The sequence below is a fragment of the Ascaphus truei genome, chromosome 4 (genome assembly GCF_040206685.1).
Source record: "Ascaphus truei isolate aAscTru1 chromosome 4, aAscTru1.hap1, whole genome shotgun sequence".
In the NCBI taxonomy this organism is placed as follows: Eukaryota; Metazoa; Chordata; class Amphibia; order Anura; family Ascaphidae; genus Ascaphus; species Ascaphus truei.
Window position 1 is genome coordinate 406,759,422 of NC_134486.1, and position 25,171 is coordinate 406,784,592.

Consider the following 25,171-nt stretch of genomic DNA (forward strand, 5'->3'; position numbering starts at 1 on the left):
TTTAAATTAACACTGATGTGGTCCTCCTTCCTCTATAAAGGGACATGCTGCCTGTGTGAGGGAGCTGCTCCCTTTTCTCAGGCATAGTTATATAGACATTTACTCTGTTATAGGTGCAGACCAAGCAATATGCAGGGCCGCCAACAGAAATCATGGGGTCCGGGACAAATGAAAGGAGCGCCTCCCTCCCCCCCCCCGAAAAAAACCCACCCAAGTTTAAATGAAATGTTTTCTTGTTATAATACTGAAAAAACATTTACAGTGCAGTCTGTTTATTTTAATATTTTCAACAAAAGACAAAGATACCCAATGCTACATCAAATGTAACAAAATGCATAGTTAAATACTTCAATGTTGGTATTCTCTTTGGCCGAAGCGTTATAAGGGCTCGTTCAGGGAGGCAGCTGAGGGCTCGGAGGGGGGGCGTGCGGGAGGCAGTGCTGGGAGTTTGCTGGCGACATGTGATTATCCCCCAGCTGCCTTTTCAGCGTTGGGGAGGGGGCGGGGCTACAGGCTGCAGGGTTAAAGTATCCAAGCTGCAGCCATGAAATCATTCTGAAGAATGATTTCATTGGCTGCCTTGGTCCCTGTGACGCGGCTTCAGCTCCAAGAAACGAAATTTTCGTTTACTGAGCTGTCGTCAGCGGCAACGCCTGGCTTCGGAGGCAGGGCAGTAGCTACCTTGAAAACAAGTATTCAAATTGAATACTTTGTTTCTCACTGCAGCAAGCACGTCAGCACGCCCTGCCTCCGAAGCCAGCACCCTGAACGAGGCCTAAGCCTGCAGTCACGGCATGACCATTATGCAGGTCCTACACTACCTGTGAAAATTCTCATTTACCTACCTACTAACCTCCAACTAAATGATACTGGATGGAGATAAAATAAACGCGGTGGGAGGAGATGGAGTCTGTGAGTGTGTGTGACAGTCAGTAAATATGTGGTGGTGATAACTTTGTCTTTTTTTTTATAATTTTTTTAACAATTGTATAATCTAAATCCATAAATGGAGACTAAACACACACAAAAAGTTAAATGAACAATATAAATATTTATTGAACTACATTGGTAAGATTATTTAGTGTAACTTTAATTTTAACGGAAATTTTTATAATTTGCAAATACAGTTCTAGTTATGTGCCTCAACTTCGGCCACCGCATCAAATACAAGTTCTTGTATTTTGTGTCGCAGCCGAAGCTTTGACAATTTGTCCAAAGGCATGACATAGGGGACCAAGCTCTTAAAAAATTCCAATTCTTCATTGGTTGTCTGCATCATGGCTTGCATCAATCCAAATTTATTTTCTTCAATTTGCACCATTTTGCGCTTCAAATCTGTGTTGGGACGCTGTTTCTTTGCTGTAGGTTCCAGCGTTGATACTAAAGAAACTGGCTGTGAACACGGGTCATCGTCCACGAAAGACAACTCCAGGAAGGGCTCTTCCTGGCTTCCGGGTTCTTCCAAATTAGATGTTGTTTTCGCTGGCAGCATTTGCTCTTTCAGAAAACTCATGAGTTCAAAATATGGCCACGTCGATGGGCCTTCACCGATGCTTGGTCTAGGGTCCCCTGAACGTGGTGGGTTGAACTTCATCAACTCCAGCCGGTACCCGTCACAAAGGCTTTTCCACTTCCCTTTTGCTATTGATGCTACAAAAAAGATATAAAAAAACATGCCATCAATTTTGATATAAAATGCAATTGATAAAACATGCATTTTTTATACTATGGATACTATCCATTACTGGCATGTGTACAGGCGTATGGGTATGCTTTTAGGGGGGAATGCAAATACACATGTATACGCAGAAAAAAGGGGAAAATACATAAGTACAGGCGTATGGGTACGCTTTTAGGGGGGAATGCAAATACACATGTATACGCAGAAAGGGGGGGGAAATACTTACGTGATGTGTTAAGTAGCTGCGCTATCTCTTTCCAGAGCTTATCGTGGACATTTCTGTCATGATTAGTTCTGGAACGTTGGTTTCACAATGGATCTCTGAGGGAGACCTCATTGATCAAGTCTTCAATAAGTGCTGGATCCATCACAGCACACAAGTCACAGCACAATCACAGCACAAATCAACGCAAAAGGCACACAAAAAAATAATCACAAACGTTTTACTTACATGTATCCATTTTTCTGCTTCACTTACCTCTGATTGGATGTTGGCCGCCCACGTGACTTGCTCAGCGCGGTCTGGAAACAGAAATCCTGTCGGATAAAATTGCTGCCGCCTCAGCACGCCTGCGGACGCTCGCGTGAGCCCTCTCTAAAGACATCCTCATGGAGGATGCAGGGGCTCACCGCGGAGCGTCAGCACGGCTCAGCGTGGCTTCCTCTGCTATGGACTCGGCCTAAGATAAGCTCAGATTCTTACAATGAAACTGTTTCTCATACTAATATGCCAGGTGGCAGAACTGACATCACATTTAACCCCATAATGATTTTTAGCTTACGTATTTATCCAGTATTATGTATTACAAGATTATGTCATTTTAGTTGACGCACACTTACATAATTTGTTATGTATTGCAAACTTACATCAGTTTTAGTATTGTTATGTATTACAAAATGATGTCATTTACTGACGTGCATGCCCCCCCATAAAGGGGTGGAGCTTTAGTTTTTAGGGTATAAATATATGGCATACCGTGTTATCTGGGAGAGAGCTTTTTTTGTTTTGAAGCTGTCTCCATTGTGTGCACTGAATAAACTCATTTGATAACTGAATTTTTGTTGTAACATTTTTACAGCTTTAACACTTGTTTATAAACAACATTTTTAGTATTTCCAGTTGGAGCAAAGATATACAACTCATTTGGTGATCCGACTCTAGAACATGCCACATATAACTGTCCATGGGAGAAACATGGTGATTCTAAGTTGATACCAGTGCACTTGATTGACTGTCCTTGTGATTTGTTGATGGTGATACCAAAGGCTAGTCTGAATGGGAATTGTAGGTGTTTGAAAGTGAAGGGCAAGTCTGTTGGAATCAGTGGAATGCGGGGGATGAAGACATCTCCTTTGGCCTTTCGGTTGGGCAGTAATGTTTTGATGCAGTCTTGTTCCATTACAAAGGTTAGGTGTGTTTAGATTGCCAAGTAGCATGATGGGTGATCCAACTTTAGTCAAAGCAGATGTGGTGGCATTCCCGGGGGTTCTAGTGAGTTTAGGAATTCTGTGGGATAGTTTACGGCTTCATCGCTATCCACAATCGTATCCATGGAGTTGTATTGAGTTAGTGGTCCTGGAAGCATATCTTGAATTTGATGATTGATGTCATTAACAGAAGTATTTTTAGCTGCAAGGATGGCTCGTTCACATAGCCAGTGGTGATTAGTGTAATTTTGTAATATGCTTGGATAGACGTGATGTATGAGGTCTGTAAGTGATGTCATCATGTGACAAAAATTGGGTGGAAAATGCAGTTCACCTGATGGTGAGTAGGTAAAGTACCTTCACCAATTTGAAGAAGGTTGTCAGCAAAATCTTGTGCACTTGATTGTCCTAAAAGTTGTACTCGCATATTGTTTGACGTTTTGCCATAGTTTTGAAGCTTTAAGGTATGCATGAAGTTAGTCTGCTGGTGTGGATCTTGATATTGCTAGAAGTGTTTGTCGGAAATCACCAGCTATAAAAGTACTACTGCTCCTCCCATGAGTTCATTAGTGTTACGTAAGTCCTTTAATGTTCTATCAAGGGCTTCAAGTGTTTTTTTGTGAGCCTTCGTACATTCATCCCAGACAATGAGTTTGCAAGTTTGTAGTACGCGTGCTTCACCAGATGATTTGGTAATATTATACTGTATGTTGGGTTTTCTTCATTGGCAATGTTTAGAGGTAATTTGAGAGCTGAGTGTACTGTTCTTCCTCCATCCATAAGAGAGGATGCAATTGCAAGTTCTATATGATTTTGCATTATGATTTCGGCAAGGAGTAAGTTGATGAGAAAAGTTTTTCCTGTTCCTCCTGGTGCATGGAGAAAAATTATTGCACCTTCTCCCTTTGTGATGTGATGCAAGATGTTATGATATGTGGTTAATTGTTGTGCGATTAACATGGGTTTTCTGTATGCAACATACTGTATGTTCTTAGATGTTCAATATTGTAGTTTCTCTCTCGCATAAGGTATGTATTAAGTATATCTCGGTGATTACGTTGGGGAGGTTGTACACCTAACTGAAGTAGTGTTTTGTTATTGATAGCTAGACATTTATCTTCTAATAATATGAGTACATCGTTGAAAATTTCTGGTAAAAATTGTAAATCTAGTGTTGGGTTGTCTCTCCGTGCTTTGTCAAGTATATCTTCACTCATATTTTCTCTATGTCTCCCATAAAGTGTTAGGGTTGGATGGGTGGCAGGTGGTGAGTATAATGGCAAAAAGGTTTCGTATTTTATCCGGAAAACAGTGTAACGCTGCTTCAGATAATGTAGTATTCCAGTTGTAACCCTTGTTTCCCCCCCCCCCCCCCCCAATCTCATGTCGGGTACCCTAGGGGAAATGGTGTCATGGTTACTGGGTCTAAGATGGTGCAAACCTGCTCGCAACAGGTGGCCCTGAGTCTCCCGTGGGGGTATGGGGAATATCAGGACAGGCTTTTGAGGTAGAGCCGAGTAATACTCACTGGTACAGCGCCTCCATCTCCAACAGATCCCCAGCATGATAGGGAGGAATCTCTGAAGGAGAAATTCTCTCTGCAACTTCTCCCTGAATGATTTCAGGCTCAGGAAAGAAGGTTTCTATATCAAGGATATACTTTATTTCTCCACCAGGCAGACTGCCCATCTTACAGCCAGGTCACTCAGCCGCACATCATAGGGTTGTCACCCGAAGGAAGTCCCTGGACAATCACTCCTTGTCAGGGCCCTATAAGCTGTCCTAGCTCTTCTCTTACTCCCTAGTGGAGTGAAAGGAATAGTTTCCAACCTGTCCCAGAGGAAGGGTCACAAAGCCTGCCAGAGCCCTGGCAGCTTACTGGGGTAGACTATCCTCTCTCAAGGGGGAGAGGAACTGCTAAATTCAGGAGTACTGGGCAATAAGTAGTTCCAATAGGCACCACCCCTGTGTCACTGATTGGACACAGAGCCTGATGACACTATCTTCACTGCCTCACTGCACAGCATGTGTGTGGGGAAAACCGATGATTACTCCTGGCAAACTTGCCCTTACCGGGGATGATTACTGCCAGGAGGATAAAGAATCATAGCCCAAACTTATCCAGGGCTACACAGTGTTCATCATCATCTAGTAAACAAAGCTTTTGGCAAGCTTCTCTATAAGTCTGACAAAGTTGTCCGTTGACTGTTTTGAGATCTTGAAAAGAAGTTGGTCCTGGAACTGTATTACGTTGCATTCTGAGAAAAAAACATTCTGCGTTGTTTGGATGAATTGTGTAGACCCGACCTAAGGCTTTGCTTGCAACGGCATCTTGTCCAGGAACAGGTACTCCATGTTTTCTTTTCTTGACATTCTTCGTAGATGTATTCCAAGTGTAATATCGTGGAATGTCAGGATATAGTAATGTCTTTGCAAATGAGTCGTGTTGACACAATGTAAAGAAGGCAGTTAAAGTTGTGTTTGGTGGTTGAGCAGCAAGTGCCTTTGCGTTATGAGGTGCGAAGTATACTCTCTGTCCGTTTTCTAAATGAACAGTGAGGTGAACAACGGTTGGGTGGCGTTCGTGAATAGGAAAGCTTAAAATCCTCCAAACTGCTTCATTACTACTGATATATCTTCCCAACTGGTATTGAGCAACTTCGTTGTGGATGTTTTAATTTGTGAGTCCAAAATTTGCCATGTCGGTTCCCTTGTTAACATACTTGCAAATAATATCCCTCCCTACAGGACAACTGAGACGTATTAAGAGAAATTGCTCAGAGGTGGGGATTTTTAACGAACAAGCGGTCGTTTTAGAAATAAGATTAACAGATAAGAAATATGATAATACCCTTTTACAAAAAGCAAGAAAAAAATAAGACACAATGGATAGAAAAACTTATTTTTTTTCCCAACCAAAATTTTTATTAAGTGCTTGATACAGGCATACAAAGATCTATCAACACAATGCCATATAATTCTGCATCCGCAGCACTCTGTTTTATAACTCACAGGAACAACTAAATAGACGGGGACACACACTGACGCCACAAGACCGGACGACAAACATGAGGGATGGGGGTAAGGAGGGGGGGGGATGCAGTCCTAGGTATCTTCAGCCCGACTTCATTCCACATATCCCCTTGTGCAAGGGATCAGTTTCCTTCTGTGACCTCTGACCATAATTTCGAGCGGTTCTTGCCCCTGCCCACCCTACCTGTCTCTTGCTTGCCTAAGTCAGCACCCGCCCATCCAAAGAGAATACATTTCGAGCTATCATAGCAATTTATTGGAGGCATTCACCCCTGGGATATCTGATTGGGCTAGCCATAAAGCCCATGTTTTTAGAAAATTTGTGCCAGTGTCATTGACCAGACTCGTCAACTGCTCCATCCGGCAAACGTACCAAATTCTATTCCGAAGTTTTGAGATATTGGGTAATTCCGGTTGCTTCCACAATTCCGCGATTTCGCACCTCGGGGCTGTGGCAAAATGTGCGATTAATTTATGTTCCGATCTGTTTAGCCCCTTGGTGCGCCTGCCCAACAGAAACAACCAAGGGTCCAAAGGGACCGTGTGACCGAGTACATTCTGTAGCCAGTTTCTAATATCTTCCCAGATCGGGGCCGTCTTGTCGCACCCCCACAGCATGTGCAGCAAGTCTTCCTGCTCCCCACATTGTTTTGTTCCCAAGGGGGGTAACCTTTAACAAACTTTGCCAATCTTTTCGGGGTAAGATACCATCTCATCAGGACTTTGTATGCATTCTCCTTTAATGTGGTGCAGATGGAGCATTTTGCCGTCGCCATCACTATAGTGTCCCAGTCTTCGATTTCTAAAGTCTCCCCTAAGTCTTCCCACTTAACCCTGTAACTCAGTTTGATGTCGGCGTCCTTTGCAGGACAGATCACCTCTCTACAAACCAGAGATAAATCCCCTGGTATCTGTACCTCTTGAACAGAGCTGCTCGAAATTTGTTCGCCTCAAGGCGTTTTGGATTTTTAGTGCATTACGCACGAATCTGGAGGTACCTAAAGAATTCTGAATTTGGTAATTCTTTATCGGATTTAAGTTGATCGAAGGATTTTATTGAGATTCTGCCCTCCAGATGCCGAAGCCTCGTGAGGCTCTTTTGTTTCCAAATTGTAAAGGCTTTACTCTGCAGGCCGGGAGCGAAATCAGGGTTACCCACAAACGGGGTCATTAAAGAGTGCTGCCTTGTAGGGGCATATATTATGCTTTGGCATAACTCTATTGAGACGGTTAGCCAATAATTTGGAAAATATTTTAGTGTCCGAATTGATCAATGAAATGGGTCTATAGCTTTTGCAGTCTGCTGGGTCCTTCCCTTGCTTGTGTATCAATGAGATTGACGCTTGTAGCATCGAGCCAGGAATGGGGGCACCCTCCAGAAAGGAATTGAATAATTTTAATAGGTGAGGAGCCAAGATATTCTGAATTTTTTTGTAATAAAGGTTAGAGAAGCCACCCGGGCCAGGGGCTTTGGATGACTTTAGTGTCTTCATTACCTCTGGGAGCTCCTCTAATGAGAAGTCAACATGTAATGCGTCCCTTTCCTCTCTGTTAAGTCTAGGTAATCCAGCCCCCTCTAGGAATGCCTTCAGTTGTCTAATAGTGTTCCCGTTTTGTGAGACTTTCGCCCCAATCATAAAGGGATTCATAATATGCTTTGAATTCTGCTACTATTAATTTGGGGTCAGAAATTAGATCTCCCTTTCTAGTCCGAATGGTCTGTATCCGGAAATTTTGATCTCTGTCTCTGAGTTTTTTGGCAAGGAGGGCATCTGGCTTGTGTGCTTTTTCAAAAAAAATTCCGTTTAGACCATGACAACTCCTTTTCAGCTCGGGAGACCAGCAGCAAATTTAGTTTAGTTTTGATAGCCAATTCGGATTGTGTTTGTTTGATAATTTTATCTTTCTCCCTTTTACGCCTGCTTGACAACCCTATGAGCTCTCCTCTCAGCGTTGCCTTATGGGCCTCCCATAGGGTGGAATGTGAAATAACACTGCCGACGTTCTACTTAAAATATTCCCTGATTCGAGTTCCTACTTTGTATTCAATCTCTGGAATTTTTATCAGGAACTCCGCTGCTGGTCTGTCTAGTCTAAAATCTGAGCACCGCAGCTCAACAGGTGCATGATCCGACCATGAAATATCATGGATTCCCGTGTGGGTGATCTGAGAAAACATTCTGCTAGACACAAAGAGGTAATCTATCCTGCTGTATCTGTCGTGTGGGTGGGAGTAAAAGGTAAAACCTCTCTCCTTGGTGTTGTTCACGCCAGATATCTATTAAATTGTTGGTCCTCAGTCCTCTGAGCCAGGAGGCTCTAGCTGTCGGTTCCGGGCCAAACCCCCTCTCCCATGACAGAGTCCCACGGCGAAGGCGGGCATGGAACCCAGTCCCCACGCCCCCCACCTCCTTGACATGGGCTGAACATAAAGAACAAAAACATCCACATTAATATTAACAGACTCTCCTCCTATGTGGTGTAGCCGATAACTCTCTCCTGTTCCCCGTAGCTAGCCTAGTTGGTCCCTCCCTGGTATACTCAGTCACCTACTGCCCCACCCCTCCTCCGTTTAGTCACTTTCTTACTTAGCTCCTACTCCCTTTCTCTCTTCTTAGGTAGGCCCCATGACTTTAGAACTGCAGCTCTTACGAGAGTGGACTGCTTCTTATGGACTCTAGTTGATAGACCAAGGTTGCCATTCCTGGTGTTACCCTTCCTAATGGGCATCCCTTTGTGAGTGCTCATTTTAAACTTCTTCGCCTCCTCCAACCCCTGGGCGCTGCTTCCTAAATCTGCGACTGGTATAATCCCTCACGTCCCCTCTTTCCCTGGCTACTCTAAGTACGTGCCGATCCTATCTTTATTTGATTCCATAGCCTATGTACTCCCCCATCTTTATTATCCCCTCCCTGTCGTCGCTCTCTGACCTAATCCTGTCCTCCCCTACTTCTTTCCCTCTCGTACGACCCCTTGTCCTCCATCCTATGTCCGCGGCTTCCGGGGGCTCTTTGCATCCGTCACTCTCTGCTGACGTCATCTTGGAACCTGATCTTGCCCCCTCCAAGATGGCCGCCTGGCTATTTCCGGTGACGTGTTTCCGGTCTCCGCCATTTTCCCTCTGGATGTCCTCGGAGCCGGCTGCGTTCCCGCTCTGTCTTCCCCGCCATACCTCTTCTTCATCCTCTGGGTCTTAACATGGCGTCTGTGTCCTCCATCATCGCCATCTTGCATCTCTTGCGTTCCACCACCATGCGTGGGGGATTGTACTCTGATTTTGGCCCCACTGAACAGTTAAGAGTGTTGATTTATCTTTTATTCCTTTTCTTCCAGGTATAGTCCCTTCTTCGCACGCTATAGGGCATCCGTCTTGACCTTTCCGGGGCCCAGCTTTGCTTTTATTTCTAGGAACATTTACATCTTTTGGGCGATCACATGATTGGGAGTTTATTACAACGTCAACTTTAATGGTAACTTCGTCCGTAACTTCGGGAACAAAGAGTCATGGTTTATTTTAAACGAATAACCAAACGTCTTTTAAACAAGGCCACTTCGGTGTCCTGCCTCAGTCCTCAGCCCTCAGCTTCAACCGCTGTCTCCCGAGGTCTGCCTGCTTTCTGCCAGTCTGATTCAGGTGGTTGCTCCCTGCGAGGGGCGGCCGCCGGACCCTCCTTCACTCCTATTATGTGGAGGAATTCTTCACCGTCCTCGATCTCCTTAATAGAGATGGCCCTCCTGTTTTTGATGACCAATAGACCAAACGGGAAGGTCCATCTGTACCGAATCGCGCTCTCACGCAGTAGCTTTGTGATCGGTTGCAGCTTTCTTCTTCTGTCTAGCGTGATTGGAGATAGGTCTTGAAAGATCTGGTGGGTGGTCTCAAATCGGCAGGACCCCTCCGTCCTAGTCTTTTGGAACACCGCGTCTCTGGATCTGAAGTATTGGAGTCTGGCAATGGGATCCCGCGGCTGTTCCGTTGCCAGAGGTCTGCTCCTGATGGCCCTGTGGCAGCGGTCCATCTGGAGTTCTGCTTCAGGTAGCTCGGGGAGCAACGTTGTTAGCCAGCGGGAGATGAATCCTTCAACGTCGTTAACTGCCTCAGGTACGCCGCGAATCCTAATGTTGTTGCGGCAATCCCTATTCTCCGCATCTTCTTGACGGTCTGCGATCTCGGTTATTTGGGTTTGAAGGTGCGCGGTGCGTTTTTCATTTTTCTTTAACGACTTAGCTGTGGCCGCCATTTTTTCCTCTAATCCCCCAGTCCTTTCACCCACGCTCCGAACTTCTTTGCGTAGTTCTTCATTTTCTGTCTGTAGGAGGGTTTTTAGGTCTCGGTACAGTCTGTCGAAGTCACATTGGCGGACCGGCAGCTGTTCAGGCCCCTCCGGCAGTTCTTCCTCGTGATCGGAGTCGGAACCTGCTGTTGAATTTGACGCCGTTGCGGCCCCGGCGCTCCGGGAGCTAGACCGATTTAAGTATTTCCTCATATCGCCCGTTGTCTTTTTTTGGGGGGTTTTGCGGGGCCATTCTGGCTGGTTCACCGAGTGAAGAAGGGAGGCTCCGTAGGAATAATATACGTTTTAAGCGGATTTTTTAGTGCATTTAATTCGGCAGGGGACGGAGCTCAGGGTTCAGGCATCCATCCACCACACCATCGCGCATGCGCCTCAGAAAACATCTTTTAATAACTAATGAAAAGAAACAAATTAAGGATAATTTTATTCCATTTATAATAAAATATAATCGTGAGTTTGATAAAATTCAAAAAGTAATTCAAAAGCACTATCATATTTTAAAAGGGGATCCCATTCTGGGCGATTTCTTGGAGGAACGTTCGCAGGTAGTGTTCAGCCGTGCTAAGAACTTGAAAGACTCGTTAGCAACCAGTGCCCTAAAAGAAATAAGAAAACAAGATAATGAAGTGGATAAATGGTTACCATCTCTACCAAAAGGCTTCCATAAGTGCACCACATGTAAAGCGTGTAAAAATGGTCAGACTAAAACTGATACTTTTAGCTCTAAACATACAGAAAAAAGCTTTAAAATTAAATCATTTATAAATTGTAGCACACATGTAATATACATGCTGGTATGTCCATATGGATTACAATATATAGGAAGAACTACACGTCCCCTCCATACAAGAATTCTTGAACACCTAAGAAACATCAATTTAGGGGTAGAAAATCAGTGTTCCCCTAAATTTAAAAAAATATCATAACTCCAACTCCGATGATTTAAAATACATGGGGATAGAACTAGTACCTACACATTGGCGAGGTGGGAATAGGGTACAACAGTTATCTCAACGAGAATCATTTTGGATCTTTGAGCTAAAAATACTACAACCAAAGGGACTGAATGTCGACTTCGATTTTAATGTTTTTAAAAAAAATATAAATGAGGTGTATAGATCCTATTTTTTAATATATTATATGCTTGTTTTTTTTTAATGTTTTTTAGTATCTGTGTGCTGTGTTCTGTTATATTTGACTCAGGTTATTTATATATATATATATATATATATATATATATATATATGTATATATATATATATATATATATATATATACAGTATATATAAGTGTTTATTTATCTACAGTATATATTTTTATTAGATGTATATGCTAATTTGCTTTTACACTCTTGCTTTGTACTATTATATTTATCTGGCCATGTCCACCTTCTAGTGTGTTAGCTATTTTGGGTTATTTATTACCATATCCCCTTAGATGGCTATTATGCTAATATATAATTCTCTACTGATTATACACAAGTGGTTAGCCCTGCCACTGTGTATTTACTTATTTCCTGGTTCACCATGTCCACTGTCTAGTGTGTTATCTATTCTGGGTTATCTATTACTTTATCCCCATAGATGGCTATTATGATAATATATGATTTTCTACTGATAATATACAAGTGGGTAGCGCTACCACTGTGTATTCACTTACCTCCTAGTTCACCCTGCGTGGAGAGCCCTAGTAGCGCTGACACACAGTGTCTGGTGATTGCAGAGTGACTTCCTGTTTTACCCTGCATGGAACGCATGAGTAGCGTTGACACGCAGTGCCTGGGGACTGCAGAGAGATGACGTCCGCGCTCTTGCTGAAACGCACACGCTGGGTCCTGGTATCAGGTGGTGTCACTGCCCCTGAGCATCATGGGGATTGTAGTCCCGCCTACAGCCTTGTACATAGGGAGCCTTGTGCTCTCTATAATGGCCGCCGCTCCGCACTCATGCTGTCCCTATCCCTCTAATGGCCACCGCAAGGTGCCCCTTGCCTGCCTGTCTCGCAAAGACCCCGTACTCGCGCTCGCCGCTACTGCGCTTCTCTGCGAAGTGCGCGCGCACAGCCAACATGGCGGCCCTCTGCTGCCGAGATCACCGCCGACTACGCCGCCCCTCCGGCACACACGGAGACCGATGGAATACCTGGCTACATATATATAATATACAATATCAAGCCGGTCACTGATGAATACACTTCTCAAGAGGCTGATGAACAGCGTATATATGCTAAGTGTTGAATTTTGGATTAGACTCAATCTCTTCTGCCATATAAAAAAAAAAGCTGCATGCAAAAGCAGCCTATCTCAAGGTATGATGGCTACTAGACATAAGGTGTAAGTGATTATAGATGGCACTTATCCCCCTAAACCCAAGGTTGTGATGCCCACCGGTCTGTCTTGCTCATTAAACAACCAGTTGCTGGAGTCGGCTTGGGTAAAACTGGCTCAAACCTTTTAAGAGAACTTGAAATTAAGCAGCAAAATAGTCCTGTCCTAACCTGGATGATCTATATGGTCAAAGTGGGTACATAAAAATAGTTGTATTGTCCCGTCTTGCATCCTTTAACATTGGGACAAATCTCCGGATTGTGTTTTGGAAAAATATAAGCAACACTTATGCTGTGTAAATAAAAAAGGCATTCTAGAAGTAGTCACTATTTAAAAAGTATATGAAATTGAAAGGTTGTACATAACAAAAGAAATGGTATTCTGTGTAAAAATTGTACTCCTTGCCCTTGTATTAATACTTAGAACAATAGCTGGACTAAAAACTTATAGCAGGGGGCTGTAGCTGAAGAATATGGCATTAAGTAGACTGCAACAGGCCCTGACACTGGAACAAGCATTTTAGCATCCCTTGTATGTATTGGCTAATAAAAAATGAGCTGCCTCACACAACAAAATGAGTCACTCCTGGGACTTGCAAAATCAAAAAGATGCCGATACCTGGATAATATAAATGCAGTTCTTAAGGATTTTTTTTTTTTGTAACTTTTTAATTAGGAAACAGGCAAATTTACAGGCATATATCACGTCACACTTTCGTAATACACTTTGGTTTTCTGATTTTCCGTGTTGGGAGAGGGGGGGGGGGTGTACCGCCAAGGGTGGCGCGACCTCTGGGTCACCAGGTGACCAGGGGAGCGAGAGGTCTGAAAAAGAGAGGGGGGGGGGATGGGGAGGGTATGGGGGGGAGGGTGTGCGAAGATGAAGGGGGGGAGAGGGTGAGCTTTCCCCGTCCCGCTGACCCTAACATCCTTCAGGCTGTGGTCTGGGTGATCATGGTGTCTCCTATCAGGTTCGCTTAGGTGTCAGTGAACCTCCCAGGGTTCCCATATTTTGTAATGACGCAGTCTTGCGTTTGAGAAACGCCGTCAGACGTTCCATAAGCATAACATCATCTATTCTTCTCTTAACCGCCTGAATGGAGGGGGGAGAGATCTTTTTCCAGGAGAATGCCACAGCACACCTAGCCGCAGTAAGGATGGAGGAGATTAATTTCCTCTATTTCCGGTCAATTTCCTCTATTGGCCTGCCCAGGAGGAAGGTCAGTGGATCTGGGTCTAATGTGAGTCTAGTTACCTCTCGGATTAAAGTTTGAATAGAAAGCCAAAATTTTTGGATTTTTGAGCATGACCACCAAATGTGGGCCATGTCTCCTCTCTGTCCACAGTCTCTCCAACATAGATCTGAGGCCAGGGGGTAGATTTGCTTCAATCTAACTGGGGTTAGATACCAGTGGAACAAGATTTTGTAGATATTCTCCTTTGCCGTGGTACAGATGGAAGTTCCTGAAGCAGCGTCCCATATATCCTCCCAGTTTTCTTTATCTATTTCTATACTTAATTCCGCCGCCCACTTGGAAATGTAGTCGTGAGTGGAGGGGCCTGTTGTTCTCTCCATACCAGCGTATATGTTGGAGATCAAGGCTGTTTGATGTTTGCCAGTTCGGCAAAGCCTCTCAAAATTGGTGAGGGGAGGATACTCAAATTTTGGGGACAATTTTTGGCGATAATGTCTAATTTGGAGATACTTAAATGGGATCAGTTCTGGGGCCTCGTATTTTGCTCGTAATTCTTGATAGTTCAGCAGCCTTCCATCGCTCAGTAGGTCGGCGACCACCCTAACCCCCTTCAGACGAAAATAGTTAAACTGCTTTGGTTCACATCCCGGGGGGAAGTGGGGGTTGTTGTGGAACGGAGTAAGTAGTGAGCTTGGAGCAGTTAGTTTAAACTTTGATGTGCATTTCCGCCAGACTTCCCAGGTGTGTCTGATGGCACCAAGGTCGAACCTACGGGGTGGTCTATCCCCCTTGTCTATGCACCAAAGGTGGGCCTGCAGGGAAGGCGTTTTTACGTAGTGGGATTCAATGTCTAGCCAACAATAAAGACCCGGGTCTGCGTTCCACACTACGGCTTGCCTCAACTGGGCCGCTAAATAATACTTTGTGATATCTGGGACACCCAGGCCCCCCCTTCCTCTTGCATTCTTAAAGGATTTTAAGTGTTTTTTTTTTTAGCATAATGGGGAACGCACATTTTATTAGAATTAACAGCATGGAAATATACAGCATTGAACTTGAAATAAAACTACAATGGGAATTATATAAATAACCTGCATTAAAAAAGTTAACAACTTTTATCCTTTTTTTTTTTTAAAGTATCTTTTTATTAGGGTGTTTGTATTTACATGTACATAAGTTATCGTATAATGTTACATATTTCAATACATATTTGTTATACCCATTTTTTTTCTTTTTTCGAACTTATAACTGGTCTTGATCTAATATCTCGACCATTTAACGTAAAACCTTGTATCATAGCTTGCTAGTGACTACCGTTCTTTCTTTTAGTTATCATATTTGTTTAGACTAGGCTCTTTGTTTTTACTCTGTTCTGTCATGTTATTATGTTATGTTGTGATGCAGGACGTTCTCCTTATTTTATATTTCCTTTATCAGGTTTTCCGTCCAGTTTAGTTTACCATCCTATCTTGGGTGTCATCTGAATTTATTCTGTTCTAGCTGGGGAAAAGAGTTTATAATCATCCCCCATTTTCGATCAAATTTGGCATACTGATGATCTGCTACTTGTTCGGTAGATATTCTGTCTATCGTGATCAGTTTGACCAAGAGGGATTTTATAAGTTCAATGTTTGGTGCTTGTGAATCTAACCATTTGATCATAATGGCTTTTCTGGCTACCAGGAGAATCATCTCTGTTGGGAGAATGGCCCCCCTATTTTGGTTGATCTTAATTGTCCAAGGTTCAGAATTGACAAATATCATAGGGAGGGGGTGTCTTACCCAGCTAATTTTTGTAACTTCTTTAATATATTGTAGGACCTGTATCCAGAATTCGTTAATTTTTATGCATGTCCAGAGACAGTGTTTGAGTTTAGCTTTAGGGAGGTTGCATTTGGGGCATTTCGTTGTGTCTGCTTCTATATTGGTAATTTGTCTGGTGAAGGGTATATATGCCCTATGCATTATCTTAAATTGCATTTCTCTCCAGTTTTCTGATGTAATTATTTTACAAGTTCTTGTTAATAATGAACAGTACAAGTGAATATGAGAGGTTAAAGTGGCTTTTCACAGTGTGCGCTAATGGTTTTTATTGGACAATATTTTCTTAAACACCCTCGCCTGGAGACCACAGTACGATATATGGAAAGTACTACTTGCCATAAAAAGCCGAATGTAGGATAATGGATGGTAGAAGGACTAAGTAGCGGTGGGATGAGACCACAGGAGAGCAAGGACACAAATCCCAGACACAGGCAGTTGGGTTTATGTGGCAGAACATGGGCACACCCCTCAGTCTGCAGGGCAACAGCACAAACAGTGTGTGGCATCCCTGCCGTTTGGCAGTCAGAAATGGCTGAGGTTTGCTCACCTCTCTTTCCCATCCTCTCCCCCCACCCCCATCACTTTTCTTTACGATGTGCCCAATTATTTCCGCCTCCAGCATTCTTACTTTCTCCTCACGTGCCAACTGACTTCTACTTTCTTCGACTGCTTTCTGTGCAAACTTTATAGCTATTAGACTCCTTATCTGTCACCAGGCTATATGCATTATGATATTGCTGGATACAGCTTATCAGAGAAATTGTAAAAAATTAAAAAATAGAATATGTAACCCTCCCTGCCCGGCTAATAAGGGAGTTTATAACAATACAGGTGTAACCCCTATTCTTACCTGGCTTAAAATGAGGTAATTGCACAGGTAATGTGTGGATGTACAGGGGTTTTGACTGGACTCTATCTTTACCTGGATCTCAGGACGGGTGTCCGGCAGGCTGGGTGTGCAAGCTGAGGTATACAGGCTGGGTGTGCAAGCTGAGATATACACACACTTGTATAGGATAACAGGTTTACTGAACGCATATAATAAATACTATAACGGAATAACATATATTATGCAAGCCCCGCACAGCCGTAACCACAAATTATCCCAACCACCTTGTGCACACCCTGGTGAGGTTTTCCCCAAAAGTACTGAGGTGCCCTGGGCACCTAACCACCCCGGTGTTCACAGGATCCACATCCCACCCCAAAGTGTGCGGTAGCACTTGGAAGTGGGTGCACTTGATGATCTTGATACCTGCCGGGTGCTCCAGCACCTGGTTACCAACAACTGGTGAAACGAGCCCGTCTGGTCCCACACAGTCAGCGATGGCGTACGCCTCAACGTTGGGTGGACTCTGGCTGGAGGATCCAACCATGAAGAGTCTATATGGCGGTGGTGGTCTTGTCCAAGACAACAGGCCGCAGGTACTGTGCGGTGTCGCTGTGTCCCTGACACTATAGCTCTAATTGGGGCAGTGTCCCTATCTAAGGGGCCTGTCCCTGAAGCAGCCACAATCTGTTTGCGTCTCAGGGCCTACCTTGGGCATAAGTGGGCAAGCTAGGCCTAGTCTAGGGATGCACCGCTCCCTGGACATTACCTTCTCTGTCTCTGCTCCCCTTCTGACTGAGCGGGCGGTTCCAGTGTGCCAAATGTATCTCATGGTTCAGGGGAATGCTGCAGCCCTATTGGCTGTGCGGTGTCATGTGTCTACCAGCCCCTGGGGCTGCTGGGATTTGTAGTTCCCCTGCGGAGCTTTCCTTTAATGGCCACCGCTGTTATAGGGCTTCTGTGCATGTGCAACTCTGCCAAATGGCAGCCGCTATCGGGGCACTCTGCGCCAGTTTCCACTGTGCATGCGCGGGTGATTAAAGATGGCGGCGCCCTGCGAAGAGGACCTCCAGCGACCCGCACGCCTAGCAGCAACCTCCCTATTTACCCGCAGCTCGTCGCAGCGGAGGTGAGGGGAGCCCAGAGGGGGACCTGGCTATAGTTGGGTTGCTTGTTCTGAGAGCCGGTAATAAGATGGGTGACGGTGGCTCTGTGGCCTGCTGCGAATTGAGGTAATCCCGGAGATGTCTGTAACTGACCAGAACCTCCTCCACATAGAGTGCTAAACCTAAAAATTCCACCTTCAGCTTACTAATATTTGAGGTGAATTTTATGTTCAGATTATTGCTATTGATTATGTTTCAGAAAAAGATCCAATGACTCAAGGTTTCCTTACCTAGCCTGAATGGAGGACATGCATCCTCCACCTTAAGAGGGTGCAGGTGTGTCTGACCTCTGTCGTTCACGTGACCCGCTCTTAGCTAATCCGGACCATTCATGTTCCATGATCTGGATCAGGTCCTTCTGTCATCATGGTAACAGGATGCTTGGTGATCTGCGCATACGTCACAAGCATTTAACAATATGTTGGCGTAAAGAGGGAGATACAAACGAGCAATCAGTTAAATCATAAACTGAAAGTATGTGCAACACATTCCAATATGACATAGTGAGGTCCTACCCATAAGAACATTAAACTGAGAAGTGTAAATCACAAACAATTTGTAGATCATGACCATAGATAAGAGCAGTGATAGTGTTAATAATGAACAGTACAACTGAATATGAGAGGTTAAAGTGGCTTTTCACAGTGTGCGCTAATGGTTTTTATTGGACAATATTTTCTTAAACACACTCGCCTGGAGACCACAGTACGATATATGGAAAGTACTACTTGCCATAAAAAGCCGAATGTAGGATAATGGATGGTAGAAGGACTAAGTAGCGGTGGGATGAGAGCACAGGAGAGCAAGGACACAAATCCCAGACACAGGCAGTTGGGTTTATGTGGCAGAACATGGGCACACCCCTCAGTCTGCAGGGCAACAGCACAAACTGGGATACCACGAAAAAGATCTGTATAAAGAAAAAAAAGAGTTTAGACAATAGGTAACCAACAAGCAAATATTCAGAAGATGGAAACTGCCCATGTGCAATAGACTCCTCTGATGACACAGGACATAAAACACCAACAGATTATCATGGCCCCCACCATATCCCCAAAAAGTAGAGAAAGACATCGGCTGGACCAGGGGTCTGCAACCTTTCAAGGAAGAGGCTTTTTGTTTTACCAAAATATTTCGAGACAACACATGCATGCATATGAATACACCCCCATACTTATGATACATACATATATTGTACACACACTAATACTGTATGTTAATGTTCATATATGCCTATGACAAACGTACTTCAATCACTTTTTATGCGATTTATGCGGTTGGACTTTTTTTTTTTTAGAGAATTGCCAAATGTTCAGTGTATACACAGTGATTTTCATATTTAGACAGGACTCAAGACTCGAATCTTTCAGTTGGCTTCTCAGTCGTTGGTCGTGCCGGGGCAAACCGCGAACGTACCGGGAAGACTTTCCCCGTGTTGAAGGAGGCCTGGCTCTGCCCGATGCGTTTCGCCGTAGCCGACGTAGACACCGACACCTTGGACGACTTCAGCGGGGACATGGACCCCTGCGCGCTGTTCGATGCGATCACCCTGAACGGCTGTAACTTGGATCTCGTGTGCATCTTCATCTCATCCAGACGCAGGGCGCAAGTGGTAGCAGAGAGCGGCTGTCTCCGACTCTTCAAGGCGCGCAGTTTGTCTCCCTGAGTCAGAGCGTTTCTCTGCCCCAACTCATCCTCATAATTATTCTCTCCTGCTCTCTCCATGCTGTGCCACCGGTTCAGGCTCCGGCCCACAGACAGATCCTCAAAGTCAGACAGGATCCGGGTGACAGCCCCATCCTCCAGCTGAGTCTGCTTGGATCTGTAAATGTCGCCCTGAACCCACAGCCAGGTCTGCTTCTCCTCCAGGAAGTGCTGCTGGGGTCCGATGATACAGCCGGGACGGCATATTCGGAGTCAGGAGATGGCCTCGGAGTGTGTGAACCTGTAGTGTTTCATGATGTAGCAGGAGATCAGGGATCCAGTCCTGCCCAGGCCGGCTTCGCAGTGCACGGCGATAGCTCCCTCCGTGCCCTCACACAGGCTCAGGAACCTGCGCAGGATGGGATCGCTGGGCGTGCTCCCGTCTTCAAAGAACATGTCGTGGTGATGGAAACCCGCTTCCGTGAAGAGCTTTGCGTCATAAATGTTCTTGTTGAGTCGGACGACGGTCGTGACGTTGTGTTTTCTGAAAGTTGGGGAAATACGCTTCAGGTGCGTGGAAGGGGTAACCATTTTCAATTTTGCTTTTCGGGTGCGGGCTGCTGAACGCCAGGAATTTCCCCGGGACGATCCAGTTAAAGTCTCCATTCTCCACCCTCCCGTAATGCTCATATCCATCCACATCAAAACTGTTGAAGTGAAAGAAGCCGTGCCGGAGAGCCTTGCGGATCCCCTGCAGACAGTCCAGGATGGTGAGGTTGTAGGTGCAGTTCCCGTACGAAGCATCTCTGAACGGGAGATACGAGGGGCTGGCCCCGGAGAGCAGGGCTCTGTACGCCTTCTCCGGATTCTTCTTTAAATAGATCACCGCGTACGCAGAGATCAGGAAGGCGGCATTGGCGCGTTTCCGCTGGTCGAAGCTCGTGTAGTGAATGATTTTCTTCCTGGACAACCACGTGTGTGGCATCCCTGCCGTTTGGCAGTCAGAAATGGCTGAGGTTTGCTCACCTCTCTTTCCCATCCTCTCCCCCCACCCCCATCATTTTTCTTTACGATGTGCCCAATTATTTCCGCCTCCAGCATTCTTACTTTCTCCTCACGTGCCAACTGACTACTACTTTCTTCGACTGCTTTCTGTGCAAACTTTATAGCTATTAGACTCCTTATCTGTCACCAGGCTATATGCATTATGATATTGCTGGATACAGCTTATCAGAGAAATTGTAAAAAATTTAAAAATAGAATATGTAACCCTCCCTGCCCGGCTAATAAGGGAGTTTATAACAATACAGGTGTAACCCCTATTCTTACCTGGCTTAAAATGAGGTAATTGCACAGGTAATGTGTGGATGTACAGGGGTTTTGACTGGACTCTATCTTTACCTGGATCTCAGGACGGGTGTCCGGCAGGCTGGGTGTGCAAGCTGAGGTATACAGGCTGGGTGTGCAAGCTGAGATATACACACACTTGTATAGGATAACAGGTTTACTGAAGCATATAATAAATACTATAACGGAATAACATATATTATGCAAGCCCCGCACAGCCGTAACCACAAATTATCCCAACCACCTTGTGCACACCCTGGTGAGGTTTTCCCCAAAAGTACTGAGGTGCCCTGGGCACCTAACCACCCCGGTGTTCACAGGATCCACATCCCACCCCAAAGTGTGCGGTAGCACTTGGAAGTGGGTGCACTTGATGATCTTGATACCTGCCGGGTGCTCCAGCACCTGGTTACCAACAACTGGTGAAACGAGCCCGTCTGGTCCCACACAGTCAGCGATGGCGTACGCCTCAACGTTGGGTGGACTCTGGCTGGAGGATCCAACCATGAAGAGTCTATATGGCGGTGGTGGTCTTGTCCAAGACAACAGGCCGCAGGTACTGTGCGGTGTCGCTGTGTCCCTGACACTATAGCTCTAATTGGGGCAGTGTCCCTATCTAAGGGGCCTGTCCCTGAAGCAGCCTGTCCCTGAAGCAGCCACAATCTGTTTGCGTCTCAGGGCCTACCTTGGGCATAAGTGGGCAAGCTAGGCCTAGTCTAGGGATGCACCGCTCCCTGGACACTACCTTCTCTGTCTCTGCTCCCCTTCTGACTGAGCGGGCGGTTCCAGCGTGCCAAATGTATCTCATGGTGCAGGGGAATGCTGCAGCCCTATTGGCTGTGCGGTGTCATGTGTCTACCAGCCCCTGGGGCTGCTGGGATTTGTAGTTCCCCTGCGGAGCTTTCCTTTAATGGCCACCGCTGTTATAGGGCTTCTGTGCATGTGCAACTCTGCCAAATGGCAGCCGCTATCGGGGCACTCTGCGCCAGTTTCCACTGTGCATGCGCGGGTGATTAAAGATGGCGGCGCCCTGCGAAGAGGACCTCCAGCGACCCGCACGCCCAGCAGCAACCTCCCTATTTACCCGCAGCTCGTCGCAGCGGAGGTGAGGGGAGCCCAGAGGGGGACCTGGCTATAGTTGGGTTGCTTGTTCTGAGAGCCGGTAATAAGATGGGTGACGGTGGCTCTGTGGCCTGCTGCGAATTGAGGTAATCCCGGAGATGTCTGTAACTGACCAGAACCTCCTCCACATAGAGTGCTAAACCTAAAAATTCCACCTTCAGCTTACTAATATTTGAGGTGAATTTTATGTTCAGATTATTGCTATTGATTATGTTTCAGAAAAAGATCCAATGACTCAAGGTTTCCTTACCTAGCCTGAATGGAGGACATGCATCCTCCACCTTAAGAGGGTGCAGGTGTGTCTGACCTCTGTCGTTCACGTGACCCGCTCTTAGCTAATCCGGACCATTCATGTTCCATGATCTGGATCAGGTCCTTCTGTCATCATGGTAACAGGATGCTTGGTGATCTGCGCATACGTCACAAGCATTTAACAATATGTTGGCGTAAAGAGGGAGATACAAACGAGCAATCAGTTAAATCATAAACTGAAAGTATGTGCAACACATTCCAATATGACATAGTGAGGTCCTACCCATAAGAACATTAAACTGAGAAGTGTAAATCACAAACAATTTGTAGATCATGACCATAGATAAGAGCAGTGATAGTGTTAATAATGAACAGTACAACTGAATATGAGAGGTTAAAGTGGCTTTTCACAGTGTGCGCTAATGGTTTTTATTGGACAATATTTTCTTAAACACACTCGCCTGGAGACCACAGTACGATATATGGAAAGTACTACTTGCCATAAAAAGCCGAATGTAGGATAATGGATGGTAGAAGGACTAAGTAGCGGTGGGATGAGAGCACAGGAGAGCAAGGACACAAATCCCAGACACAGGCAGTTGGGTTTATGTGGCAGAACATGGGCACACCCCTCAGTCTGCAGGGCAACAGCACAAACTGGGATACCACGAAAAAGATCTGTATAAAGAAAAAAAAGAGTTTAGACAATAGGTAACCAACAAGCAAATATTCAGAAGATGGAAACTGCCCATGTGCAATAGACTCCTCTGATGACACAGGACATAAAACACCAACAGATTATCATGGCCCCCACCATATCCCCAAAAAGTAGAGAAAGACATCGGCTGGACCAGGGGTCTGCAACCTTTCAAGGAAGAGGCTTTTTGTTTTACCAAAATATTTCGAGACAACACATGCATGCATATGAATACACCCCCATACTTATGATACATACATATATTGTACGCACACTAATACTGTATGTTAATGTTCATATATGCCTATGACAAACGTACTTCAATCACTTTTTATGCGATTTATGCGGTTGGACTTTTTTTTTTTTAGAGAATTGCCAAATGTTCAGTGTATACACAGTGATTTTCATATTTATACAGGACTCAAGACTCAAATCTTTCAGTTGGCTTCTCAGTCGTTGGTCGTGCCGGGGAGGTTCAGGTTGCTGCCGCGGTTGTTGTTGAGCTCGCTGGGAGTCCGATCAGGAGGCTGGGAGGGGTACGGGCTGGATGGAAGTGCCGGGGAATAGCCGGGGCGGGCGGGAGAGAGGATGCAGGCGCTCTCGGTCTCAGCGGTGGCAGAATTCAGGTTCCCCAGGGAGCCGGCAAACCGCGACCGTACCGGGAAGCCTTTCCCCGTGTTGAAGGAGGCCTGGCTCTGCCCGATGCGTTTCGCCGTAGCCGACGTAGACACCGACACCTTGGACGACTTCAGCGGGGACATGGACCCCTGCGCGCTGTTCGATGCGATCACCCTGAACGGCTGTAACTTGGATCTCGTGTGCATCTTCATCTCATCCAGACGCAGGGCGCAAGTGGTAGCAGAGAGCGGCTGTCTCCGACTCTTCAAGGCGCGCAGTTTGTCTCTCTGAGTCAGAGCGTTTCTCTGCCCCAACTCATCCTCATAATTATTCTCTCCTGCTCTCTCCATGCTGTGCCACCGGTTCAGGCTCCGGCCCACAGACAGATCCTCAAAGTCAGACAGGATCTGGGTGACAGCCCCATCCTCCAGCTGAGTCTGCTTGGATCTGTAAATGTCGCCCTGAACCCACAGCCAGGTCTGCTTCTCCTCCAAGAAGTGCTGCTGGGGTCCGATGATACAGCCGGGACGGCATATTCGGAGCCAGGAGATGGCCTCGGAGTGTGTGAACCTGTAGTGTTTTCTGATGTAGCAGGAGATCAGGGATCCAGTCCTGCCCAGGCCGGCTTCGCAGTGCACGGCGATAGCTCCCTCCGTGCCCTCACACAGGCTCAGGAACCTGCGCAGGATGGGATCGCTGGGCGTGCTCCCGTCTTCAAAGAACATGTCGTGGTGATGGAAACCCGCTTCCGTGAAGAGCTTTGCGTCATAAATGTTCTTGTTGAGTCGGACGACGGTCGTGACGTTGTGTTTTCTGAAAGTTGGGGAAATACGCTTCAGGTGCGTGGAAGGGGTAACCATTTTCAATTTTGCTTTTCGGGTGCGGGCTGCTGAACGCCAGGAATTTCCCCGGGACGATCCAGTTAAAGTCTCCATTCTCCACCCTCTCGTAATGCTCATATCCATCCACATCAAAACTGTTGAAGTGAAAGAAGCCGTGCCGGAGAGCCTTGCAGACAGTCCAAGATGGTGAGGTTGTAGGTGCAGTTCCCGTACGAAGCATCTCTGAACGGGAGATACGAGGGGCTGGCCCGGAGAGCAGGGCTCTGTACGCCTCCTCCGGGGTCTTTAAATAGATCACCGCGTACGCAGAGATCAGGAAGGCGGCGTTGGCGCGTTTCCGCTGGTCGCAGCTCGTGTAGTGAATGATTTTCTTCCTGGACAAGCTGAAGGACTTGAGCTTCTTGTTGAGTTTGCAGCAGTATCTGTAGAGCAGTACAAGGTTCAGAGTCCCAAAATCTGCGTAGAAGTTCTCATGCACGAGCTTCTCGTCTGTACAGAAGTAGTGAGTATTTATGATGCTTTTTGGTTTATTCCTCAAGGTGGCAAAATATAAGCGATCCTTGATAAACTCTGCTGCGCTGATCAGCTCCTGATTCTCCATCCTTCAAATCACAGGGGGATTGCGCCCCGACATGCAGCCGCCGACACACATGTGCAGCCTGTGAAGTGCGGGGGGCGTGCGCCAGCAGAGCGCGCCTCGGCTGTTGCCGGGGACGCGAGCGGTCCGTTTTTTAAATTTACAGCGTAAACTTTTTGAAAAACACCCACCCATCATACATCTGTCTGTGCGTGTGTTTGGCCCACTGTCAGTGAGTCTGAAGTCCTTCACCGATGCTTAGTCCAGGGTCCCCTGAACGCGGTGGGTTGCACTT

The 25,171-nt window shown here is 45.8% G+C and overlaps 1 protein-coding gene and 1 pseudogene across 1 annotated transcript; both read right to left on the reverse strand.

The window, feature by feature from the left end:
• Window positions 1-19,127: 19,127 nt before the first annotated feature.
• On the reverse strand, window positions 19,128-20,406 carry LOC142492450 (dual specificity protein phosphatase CDC14A-like). Its single transcript, XM_075595087.1, is given in 2 exon segments — window positions 19,128-19,976; window positions 19,978-20,406. Coding segments are annotated over 2 exon segments (1,278 nt in total).
• A 2,882-nt stretch (window positions 20,407-23,288) lies between these two features.
• Window positions 23,289-24,912, reverse strand: LOC142492451 (dual specificity protein phosphatase CDC14A pseudogene; annotated as a pseudogene).
• Window positions 24,913-25,171: the final 259 nt, after the last annotated feature.